This window comes from Apus apus, chromosome 10, assembly GCF_020740795.1.
Source record: "Apus apus isolate bApuApu2 chromosome 10, bApuApu2.pri.cur, whole genome shotgun sequence".
In the NCBI taxonomy this organism is placed as follows: Eukaryota; Metazoa; Chordata; class Aves; order Apodiformes; family Apodidae; genus Apus; species Apus apus.
In genome coordinates this window covers 11,894,164-11,906,473 of record NC_067291.1, presented here as the reverse complement: position 1 = coordinate 11,906,473, position 12,310 = coordinate 11,894,164, and the positions used below count along the sequence as shown (strand labels likewise).

At 39.5% G+C, this 12,310-nt stretch overlaps 1 protein-coding gene across 2 annotated transcripts in view; it reads right to left on the bottom strand.

The window, feature by feature from the left end:
• The window catches only part of SH3GL3 (SH3 domain containing GRB2 like 3, endophilin A3), a 49,574-nt gene that overhangs the window by 16,424 nt on the left and 20,840 nt on the right, over positions 1-12,310 (bottom strand). The window contains exon 1 of one of the 2 annotated variants that reach the window (XM_051628107.1): positions 9,557-9,630. The exons of the other annotated variant lie outside the window; for it this stretch is intronic. Within the exon in view, the coding sequence (XP_051484067.1) occupies positions 9,557-9,595 (39 nt within the window). The 5' untranslated portion in view covers positions 9,596-9,630. Of the gene's footprint in view, positions 1-9,556; positions 9,631-12,310 lie in introns of those variants that run through there. 2 annotated transcript variants of the gene reach the window in all.

Here is a 12,310-nt window from a genome sequence, read left to right as displayed (position 1 = left end):
CCTCCTCTTGGTCCCAGCCTGCACCCCCAAGTGTGGGAGAGCACACTGGCCTGCCCAAAAGCAGTGAGAAGCCGATGGAGCAGAGCTGGGAGCTCCCTGCTGGCTGACCTTGCATCAGTGTCACAGCCACCACACAGCCAAAAAGAACAGACCTGCTTAAGGGAAAATGTGAGTTCAAAGAGAGCCATACTGCTAATTATTTCTATGGGCTTTACCATAGGATTTGCAATCTTTCTGCTTAATAGGACAAGCAGCCCACAAACTTGTCACGGTTATCTTTCTTTCAGAAGCACAAGAGCAGATAAAACAGAGATGGAGAAGCCCGAGTACCACTGAGCTCCTGTGGGTCATCATCCTGCTGCTGCAAGAAATCACAGAGAGAAGCAACCTGAGGCCACACATAGAGGAGGACACTGCCCCAGTCTCTGCACAGATGTCCTTGAGCACAGATGGAGAAAGGTGCATGAAAATCAGGAATTGTGCACCTTCCCTACACTGGTATTTTCTGTCTCCTTTCCACACAATGTTAGTTCCTAAAATAATCAAGGCCATTTTCCACAGCTTCAAACATGTTCTCTTTCTCCAGCAGGCAATGAACAGATCCGTGGTCCCTTTTCAAAGGCTGAGTGCAGTGGGGGAATTATCCTTCTCAGGCTGAAGCTGCAAAATCCACATTCAGTAGCAACCCATAGCTGTCTCATCACAAATAATCCACGTACATGTTGGTGAAGGATAAATGCAATGAAGTAACATGATTGCTCAACTTGAAAGCATAATTAGTAATAAATAACTGCACCAAATGACTAAAATAACAAAATGTCCTGCACTTGCAGAGAACAGATCTGAATATTTTAACAAGAACCATGAGTGGATGGATAGAAAGTTCACACACTAACAATAACAACAGAGAGAAAAAACACACTCCACTGGCTCACTGGAAGGCTGACAAAAATAGCCTGAAAAATGCAATTTCTCATCAGATACACTGGAAGCTGGTATGTTTTCAGCAATTCATCCACTGGCATCCCTTAGCTCTCCCTGGCTCACTGATGGCCATACATGGTCACACATATCTCCCTTGAATCACAGCCTGAACCTGAGACTTACTGTGTTGCTGCTGGTTTTGCCAGGATTGCAGCTGCTGATCCAGGCACCTGCACTTGCCCGGTGAGGCTGCACTCCCAGCGCTGCCAGACACATGCTCAGCACCAGGCTGCAGCCTCCTCACCCTCTTTGCACATCTGCTCAAATGCTGCCACCCATCTTGAGTTTTGGTATCTCTTCTGAAATGTTGCAAAACTCTTCACTGTGCTTTCAATGGATAAAACTTGATGCCATTCACAGAGAATTTTTTCTGTAACATTGAATCACTCCTTGCAACGGGATCTCTGGACTTGCTGAAGCTGCAGGGAGTAAGGAAAACTTAGATGCTAGTGGGAGCATATGAAAAGATGCAGCTTGCATGTTGCAGAAGGACAAGAAGGAATGGTCACAAGTTGGAAAACAAGAAATTCAGGCCTGTTAAAAAAGAAAAGAAATTAAAAAAGAAGAAAAAAAAAGAAAAGCACCAAGAGGGTGGTCAAACACTGGGTTGCCCAGGCAAGATGTAGAGCTCCAGTACTTGATGACATTCCAGCCTTGCCTGGACAAGGAAGGCCCTGAGCATCCTGTTCTAACAGCACCTGCTTCTATAGCAGGAAGCTGGAGTAGATGTGCTCTAGAGGGCCCTTTGGAGCTACCCCAAACTGTATTTACAATGATATGTGACTGCAAGTACACAGAGCTAACCACAGAACCTGCAGACATGGTTTCATACAGACATTGAACACAACCTAACACACCCAATCCTAGGAGCAACAGCACTGCCCAGAAGAAAAAGCTGTTGACACACTTTCCTGTGTCTTTGCAAGCATTAATGAAACTGTAATTTCTATCCCAAGAAGACGCTTTTTCAATTTCATCTGCTCTGAACTCTAATTTCCTTTGCAAAGACTACCTGAGTGCTCAGAGAGACACAGTAAAGAATGATTCCTTAAAGCCTACAGGCTGTCTGTGCTCCTGACCATAAAAGAATTGGTAAAAAGTTCTAATAGTTATCATTACATTTTACACCACTAGAGATTATTTCATATTGGCACAATTGGGATCAGCTTTACTGTTCTCACGTTTAGGAACATAAAAGCTTTTGTTCTGATCATAGTGAGTTTAGGAGTGGTAAAACTAGCATCACCGCTCTCCCAATTAAAAGTCACAGGATACACAATTAATTATTGAAAATGAATGCACAAAGGAGACAGCTGCTCAGTTTTTGTTCTCCTACTATTTGCTGGGCATCATTTACATGCATTATATCAAGCTGCAAAGTGCTTTGAACTCGAATAGAAGCATGCCCAACTGTGGGGATATGCAATTATGTGGCAATATCTGTGAGTTTTTATGAGCCAGCTCATCAAAGGCAAAACTCCTACCATCACATACAGCACATACTCCCAAGGAAGCTTGGAATTGCTTGTACAGGAAGAATCCTCCATCTGCAAACTTGGAATCTGGTTGCCATGGAGTCAGCACCTTTTCACTAGACAGGTCCAGAGCCAGAATTTGGGGCTCTGAAAAAATGCAGTTCCTACCACTCGGGTCACCACTACCTTACTATTACACTGCCAGGTTGGTAGGTAAAGCCATTGATTAGTCCTGTTTCTGGTGGAACTAATTAGATTTCCTCTGGATCAAAGTTTACAGCCAGAGAATTACTGAGAAATTAGAAGTTTTCTTCTCAGGTGCCAGTGCAACTCCCTCCATCCCACTTGATGTATTAGAATTTTCAGGGGGAAAACAAAAGACCAACTAAATACAAACTAGAAAGCACTTTCAAATCACCCACTGTATTATCACCTCTCATTTGCAGTTATATACTATAGCAAACTACCTTTTACTGTAAAACTTGCACGTTCTACATAATAGAAGACTTTTTTTTGCCTGAGGAAATCCTGCAGTTTGCACACTCCTTGCTTGTAAATTCTTCCTAGATCCTACTGTTCTTTTTAATATTGAAAAATTAAATATGATGTTGTATTACAGACAGTCTAGAAGTCTCTGGTGGGTATATGTGGAATCTTCTGGGAAAATAAAACTGGAAGAAACCAAATTAGTTTTGAAAGAAACCCCTTCAGATATTGCCATTTCTATTTAAATGATGTATATTCAGCTACTGTTCAAAATGCAAACTGCAATTTTGTTATACAGTTTTAAAAGAGTAAAACTGTATCTGCTAAGGGATTTATATACGAAGAAATACTCCAAGAAAACAATTTTTCCATAAACCTAATATTGATTTTTTTTCTTCTTACACTAGTTCTTTGTTACTCTGATTTATTTGAGATAATGCAACTTCCTTGTGATTTGTTCTGTTGTAATGAAGCATGAACACAGCATACAAACTGTCTAGAGTTTAAACTAAAAGCTTCAGCTCACTAAACCTAAGCTAGAAAAGCCTAAAGCTTTCATGTAATTTTTCATTACTTTTATTTTAAGTATGTTGAGATTTATCTCTCTTATTGCACAGGAATTGTATGCTTCTCCATTCTCATATGGATTATAAAAATGAGCTTCAAAAATTGTTGTCTTTTTAATGATGTCTGGTAAATCATATTCACTAATTGCAAGACTTTTTCATATTTCACTAAGGAAGGTTACTGAACATCAGAAACTGCCAAAAATATCCCAGAGCAACAGAGAGCTGATAAAACTCTCAAAACAATTACCCTATTTTTAATATATCCACTGGGTATAATAGAAGTCAGTAGGATTCTTGCCAGCCAATACTTGCACAGAGGCTCTGACCTTCTGATTCACTTGTTTGGCTTTCTGTTGCAACAGTCCTTAACTGGATTGAAACACCACAGTTGTTTGGTTTTATTCAGCTACTGTTGAAATAGCTGAGGAAGTCTTTAACTGGTCAGTAAAACTCCTGTTCATAACTGGCTGAGAAATCATTAAATACTTTTTAATGACTGAAGAAAAGGTATCATATTCTATTGGAGACGTAAGAGCATTTAATGACTCTTCACCCAGGAACAGCATTCATTTTGTCCTGAAGGAGTATCTGCTGAAATTATCTGTTGAAACTTTAATGGGATGGAAATGTCTGCATTTGTCATAAATATGTACAACGTCAAACCCATGGAGGCAAAACCTAGATTTTAGGAAAAATCTTTTAAGACAAAAAAGCCAGAGCTATGAAAATACATTACATGTATTTCCCCTCTCTCTAAAAAGGAAAAAAGCAATCAACTGGGAAAACTAACAGATTCATCCAAAATTTAAGACATAGAAAGCCAGGAAATAATATAACTATATGACTACATTTCCCACAGAAACATATAACTGGGCCAAACTGCACAAACACATTAAGAGAGATCTTTAAACACTTAGTATTTAGTACAAAATACTATGTTCAAGTATGGTTAATGTATAATAGTTGTGCTTCTCCTAATAAATCATTAAACTTCAAATTATTGCCCCACAGCCAGGTAGTTGTTTTGTTTGATGCTAAATTATTATTATGCATAGAGGATTTAATGCAATGTGACAATACTAACAGCTTTCTGAAGAATCTTATTAAAGTCTGTCACGAACAACGGGAAGAATAAGGTGGCTGGCAAGATGTCTTCTGGCTACAGCAGAATTTCCTTGCAGTGTTCAGCCTCCTGAGGGGAGAGAGATTTTCTGCTTTGTCCTTTTCCAGGCTGCTCCATCAGATCAGAGATCCAAGATGGCAGCCTGTCTTCTAGATCAAAAGGTAGTTTAACTTCAAGTGTCTGTAATTCTCCGCTTTGTGCTTCTACATTCTGCTACAATGCTATGTATGTTACCTGTTTTTCCTCTTCCCTGATTGCTGTATTTCATACAGATTGCCAACTCCCACACTTAAAAAGAAAGTTACTACTATTTCATATATTGCAGCCTACCAAGAAATGTAAGGTACAACACCGCTTACTTCATGTTTTGTATCTTTGCACATCTTTATGGCATTAAAGAAGTACACACTGGCAAAGCCATCCGCACAAAGTTTGCCCCTGTGATTGACAAATATTCTTAAAAAAACAATAAATACTCTGCTTTATAGACTAGGTGAGCATCCAAAATGAATGGGCAACTTACAGACACCCCTGTGACTGACTTTGAGAGATCTAGCAAAGGTCTGAGTGCTCAGAAGAACTGCCCCACACTGAGAAACTAAACTAAGATGCACATTTTCAAACACAGATATAAACAAAAGACAAAATAAACACAGCATTTGGCCCCTGAAACAGCTGCAGAGGATGCTGAAACCAACTAGGTTTTAGACTGGCAGCCTCTTCAGGTCTCTCCTCCTGCACCAAGATTGTCCCAAGACATGGCTGTGCAAGGGCAAGGACATCAGAGCCACTCAGAGTGGAAAAATCATCTGCAAATTAAAATGGAAAATACATACCTAAAAAGACAATTTTCTCAGGCTCCACCACAAAATACATCAATGAGGGTAAAAGTCAAAATACAAAAGCTTACCAGTACTTGGAGCTGTTCAATTATATTGACACAGCTCGTAGTATCCCCATGCTTTGGAAAAAATCCAAACCTCCTATTGTAGAGGTTAAACACTAAATAATGGCAAGTACTCTTTACTTGCCTCAGCACTCTGTGTTTTCAAAGAAAACAAAAATATTCTTGCTCTCATGTACTTGAAAGAAAAAAGATTTATTCCACCCCCCCAAAATAAATAAAGGGGTCTACTACAAAGTGCCTGTGTCTCAGTCTTGCCAAATGGAACACTCTGGCTCACCTCCAGCAAATCTTTTAAGTTCATACTTCAGGAGGTGCTTAATTGCTTTGCTGGATTAAGAGCAGAGTGCTCAGAACCTCACAGTATCGAACTCAAAGGATCATCACCTTTACATGGAATATTTTAAAACTTTCTCTTCTACTAAGCCTGGATTTTGCCAAAGCACCCAAGGAAACAGTAAAAAAGATTTCTGATAGCAACAGACAGAACTGCTTTTTTTAAAAAAAGTTCATCAAGTCCTGGTTACTGCCCTCGTGGTTACAGGAGTGCTATGAAATCTCTGAATTCAACAACACTTGTACATGGGCATTTAAGAAAGTGAAGCTTTCTCTTTTGCTAATAGATTATGCATAATTATAAAATGTAATACCATGTTTTGGAATTTATGTGAGACATTAACACTGATTAAAATCATAATCATATTGCAGATATAAGAATGAAAACAGCTTTCTGGCAGCACTTGTGGCAGAGCACATTTCCATATACATGCAGAGAGGCAAATAAGTGTTGCATACAACTGGATGATTCTCTTGTAATTCATTACCCATCACAAACAGCTGAACCAGAACTCCACCACAACACATCCATGGCCATAGGAACTCACATCCTGGTGTTCCACCAAAAATCTCTGTTCCCAGATATTGAAAGTAGAAATATGAAGCATGAACTGCAGGTTGTATCTGTACTTCAAAGACAGCTCATGACTATGCTCACACTACCTGGAGCAAGGAAAGGGCATGCCCTACATCTAAACTTCCTTTAGGGATTCCTGATGGACACAAGAGCAAATCTTGTCCCAGCAGCCAACAAAAACCAAAATACCAAAGAGAACTCGATTTTTTAAAAATATAGAGGATTTTAGGTATATGTAGAAATGTGTTACATTTAAGGACAAATTAAGACAAATATAATTAAAACATTTCTTAAATATTTTCTGATTTTTAAAATGTCACCCAATTTATAAGCATAAAAAATGAGCATTCATTTTCAGAGCACAAATTTGGGTAGGAAATTCCATTTGAATAACAAGAAAACTCCAGGACATTGAAAGGACACCAGGAATCTCAAGGGCCTGCTTTCAAAGAAGGAGAACACACTTTTTGTACCAAAAGATCTCTGAATCATATGAATTTAAAGAAATGCATGAAAGTACTGCCAGAGTGTTTACATTAATGAAGAACATTCCTATCTCACTCATATTTATGAACCCTTTATTACATTACTTGCAACTTCTCAGACAAACAGGAGCAACAAGATCACAGCAGATGATTTTTAGGAAGACAGATGAACCAAGTTATAAAAGGATACACCAGACAGAGGAACAGAAGAGAAATATGTTTGCAATGTGACTTGGGAAGTAGGGATCTGAGGGTGTCTCCCTATGCACAATTGCTGCATGGTGATGTTCTGTGAGCTGCTGGTGTGACACAAACTCAGCTTCAGGCACCTCACTATAACAGGTCACATGCAGATCTACGTCTATCTTTATTAAGTCTACCTTCTCACATGGAGCAAATATTTCACAGCTGAGCATGACCCAAAACGTAGAGAAGTCCAGCCAGGCAACGAGCCGAGACCACTGCAGTCAACTCTACAGCTGCCAGTATCAACAGGAACGGACTCAGTCCATCCAAACTCCCCATATGCTCAGAAAGAAAACACACCCGTTCACATGATGGCACACAAGGCCTGCAGCTACCACGCTCAACCACTGAACGGCCACAGCTGCTGAGCTGCTGCAGCACCACTCTGGCAATGGTTCAGAAGTGGCAGCTTACTTTTATTTAGAAAGGAAGCTCAAAAAGCGCAAGGCATGTATTCCAGGATCAGGAAAGCCCTTACAAGCACTGGTTCATCCAGGAACATCTGAGCAATGACAGAACTCCCTGCAGATGTAGGGCTTTCAGCAGGCAATCTAGACACACTTCACAGAGACAATCCAAGACGTCTGTCTCAGTATGATAAAGTGTCTGGCATTAAACAACTATGTCATCTGCAAAAAGAGGAAAATCTGCCAGTCATGGTCCTGCAGTTTACTGGAGTCAACAATAACATCCAGTGAAATATTATTTATGACTCAATTTGTTATTTGCTATATGTTTGGAAAAAAAAAAAAAAAGCTAAAATATCCTTTCTTTAACAGCAGGACTCAGAACTTACCCCATATGATTCCTATGCTCTAATATATTTATCATATGTAATTTTTTTGCCAGAATTTATGGCTTGGTTATGGTTTTTATTAACTTAATAGAGCTCTGATACTCCTTAAAATTGTTCTGCAGAAAACTAGGTGCAAGAAGCCTGTGCCAGAGAGTGAATTCCAAGTAGGGTCAGGAATGCTGGGCACTTGCTTTTATTTGGTCAACACTCAAAATCCTGTACCCAGCTGATCAGTCAGTACACAATCAGGCAGCCTTTTAAATTAACCTTATTGACAAAATCCAATCAAAGTGTGTGTAAATACAGACTATGTAATCTAGACTTATAAAGAAGTCTGCACATGGAGAAGGGTGCTGTCTGTTCCTCTAAGAAAGCATGCTCCTTTGGAGTTCTTAACATATTTCAGAATATTTTTTCTTCACTGTGTCAAGGACAGTTTGACTCTTTCTGCAACACTCCAGAGCTCTCAAGTCCCTCATGAAAACAAAGCCCATGCTGATATTGCTTGTTTACAGGTCTGGATTCCATACTTTTTGTTCTCACCAAGAGCTACTTATTAGACACTCCTGTAGCTTTTGACACTTGAGGAAAAACGAGGAACAAATTGGTACAGGCTGAACCACACATTCAAGCTCCCGACATGTCTGTAATTTAAATACTTAACTCACAGTGAGTTAAACCAACTTGCCCTTCCTTGGCCATGCAGCAAACAAGCGGTAAATCTGACATGAGAACACCAGAGTCCCAGATCTCCACACTTTGCTTTGTCTTACATAAAATATTCTTTACGTATTTCTGAACAGGCAAAGCAAAAGCAAGTTATGTTTGCGGGATACAGATTTTGTGTTGTAAATTATGGCATAATTATTAAACTTTATTACAGTAAAATCTGCACAAAATATTCTTATTGCAGACAGTCTGTTAGAAAAGCGAAAGGAAGAGTGTTTTTCCATGTTCAGACTGCTATGACTAGACGTTTCAACACTTCTAAAATCCACAAAATTATGTTGGTTTCCTGCTGATCAATGGATCCACGGAATCATGGATTGTTCTAGTTGCTAAATAACTGCAAGAACAGCTGTTACATGCACGCACATGTGCATGAACACACATGGATCCCTTCAAGAAACCCAAGAGGTATTAGGAACCTGGATGCTTTTGAAAACCCCACCAAGTACTTATCTAAACTCTAGGCATGTAAATACTTCTTAAGAGTCTAGCCCAAGAGACTCATCAGAGAAGCACACAGGACTCAACACTGCCAAAATACAAGTTCTGTTTAATTTCAGATTCTAGTCATAAACAGCTGACAGCAGCTAAGCTAAATACTACTACATCATTATTACTTAATGCCTCCCTTTCAAGTAATACTTTGTCCTTGTGTTTCTTCTACCACAGCATAGCAAAGGCTTCTCTTATTTACATTTATAAACAATGACTGGATAGGTGCTGGGTATTTTCTTAACAAAACCATGCAACCACCATGTAGAACCATCAGTATGCCCTAGGGCATACATACAGTTTAGGACATCTACAATCTACATACACCATTATCACATGGGAAACACTACTTGCCTTCCTGGGAAGGAGGCAGCAAAACTGATGCTCCTCCATACCATCAAGGTTAAATCAATGCCACAACTTCAAATACCAGGGACAAAGTCTTCATGAAACTGAGAAAAAAAATATACAAAAATAATAATTAAAAAAATTGGCTCAGTGCTCAAAAACTGAAACAAGAAGCAGGGAAGGGGAGAGCAAGAAAATCACTTTACCACTGACAGCTATTGTATTACACACAGTCTGTGCCAGGGGCAGTCAGCTCTATTAAGGCACTAAACTCCTGCATCAGGTTTTCCTGGCAGTCCTGTTTACTTCCTTACCTCACGTTACAGTACAGAAGTGCAGAGCTGTCACTTTTTCCCATCTCAAGTATTTCTACTAAGCTTTGTAAATTTTTGTCTCTCCCAGAAAGATAAAGCCATCCATGCATCCTGAGATAATTTTTCTCCTTGTGCACCAATGACTGGTACCTCTGCACTTCTTTTCAGTTCAGTCAATTCAATTTAGTCTCTTTTCACTACCACCACCTCCACCAAGTTTGTTGTTTTCTCAGTTGCCTTACCTGTCCTTATGACTTACCTCTTTGCCTTGTAGTCTCATGAAACAGATTCCAGGATATTGTGGGTTTAGTTTTAAGTCCATCTAGAGTACATTTTCCATTGGTGCTAAAGAACCCCTCACATGCAAAATATTGACACTGCTGAACCACAGAAATTTCAAAAGGACAAAGGTTTTTCTGCTAAAGTCAGTGGGTCAGGGATGGAATAAAGATGCAGTGGTGTAAAATATAAATGCTGGCCTTGATGACAGCACGTAATTTGGTCTTACTGCCATACCTTTATCATCCTCATCTTACATTGTACAAAAGTAAACTTACCAGCAGAGCTAAGGCCAAGCCACCCATCGTGGCACTCCAGCAACACAACCAGCTACACGACTCGAGGCTCCAGATGTCAGATAAAAGCAGCTCCCCACTGGGTAAGTCTGGATGTGAGGTAAAGGTCTTCACTGCAACTTCAGACCAAGATTCAAAACCAAGCCTAAACAAACAAAGCTGGTTTTCCCCCTCGTAGACAAATTAGGAAAGCCTACTCGCTGCCTCTGCACAGGGCTTATGTTTTTGGATGGTTTATATTTTCCTTTAACCTGCCAAAAACAACTAGAGATTGGAGTCCGTGTAGGCAGGTATGTTTTTATTTTTTTTATAACTGGCTCCATTTCATTTGGGGATTCATAATGAACTGAAATCAAACCAAGTACTGCTCAGCTACAGGAATCTACAAGAAAACAGGTCAATTACTATTTCTAAACTTCTTCTAAAGCTTATTTTTCTGTACCTTTTTTCTACACTGCAAATCCAGCAATACCATCTCCTACAGCTGCACCCAGGCCACAACCAGTGACACCAACGAAGGTGACACAGGGAGTGCTGGAAGGTGAGTGCCTTGCTTGCTGCTATCATGCTGTCACTATTATATTATTTCTATAATTTTTCCAAATTGTATCTTGTCTGGAACAGCAGATTGCCCTGTGTTCATTTCTACCTTAGAGATATATTGAAGTTTAGCCAGAGAAATGCCTCTGCAACTTTTGAAGTTCTACAGATTCTACAGCAGCATCTTTACCATGGAAATACTCTTAGTATCATTTCTTTGACATACTCTACCTAGAGATGAACTGAACTAACTCTTCCAAACCTATTAGTAAGGACCATATAGGTATCAGTTTGCATCTGCACACACATACACATGGGAATGAAAGGTTAAGTCCTGGATAGGCTATTTGTTTATTACAGTAATTTACTACCCTTGAGAGGAGTCGACTGCATTTAAAAGAAAAGTAAAAACTATAAGAAGTATCATTATTTAAATTATTTTATAAGGGGTTTTTTTTCCCATTATTATGGAATGACCTCTTTAAAAGATTTAAAAGTGCAACAGGGAATAGACAGGAAAATAAGTCTTTTCGTCTTCAGTGTGTTTATTTTCTGCATTTGACAGTACCTTCAAATAGTCCAAACGTTTTACCACTGTCATGATGCAAACATGCCATTGCTATCAAGAACATAAACAGAGAGGGTTTTGTTTGTTTTCTTGTTTAAATTAGGAGTGTATGGAAATGGCTGCCCAGGGAGGTTGTGGAGTCTCAGGATTCTCTCTGGAGATACTCCAGACCCGCCTGGATGCAGTCCTGAGTAACGTCCTCTGGGCAATCCTGCTTTAGTGGGGGAGTTGGGCTAGATGATCTCTAGAGGTCCCTTCCAACTCTGACAATTCTGTGATTCCATGGAATCAGCAGAGGAACTCTTGGAATCTGTAAAATGTAGGGGGTTTTAAGAGCTTTTTAACATTTATGTATACTGACACTAACTGAACTCATTTTTTAGAGCACACTTCATTGAATTTAAGTCCATTTTTAATGTGAGTTCAGCCTGTTTGAGTTAGTCAACTCAAATATGAATGGCAGAGAAGACCAAGTAACTTTGCTTTTATCACTAAACTCTCTCCCACCCTGGAGTTTGACACAGATCGATCCAGCCTCGTCAATCTGAAATAAGGGCACCCACTGATGTAATGGCTTGACCATTGGACAGGTTGGCTCTAGGTATTTGTTTGACAGCTTGTAAATTGTGTATTTACTTAAGTCAATAGTTTCATACCCTCAGATTTACGGTCACACAGGGAGAGCTTGTGCTTTGCATTGAGGATTAGACTTTCTTTACCACTTAAAGGCAAACCAATTGCTCACAAAATTAAAAACTATTGA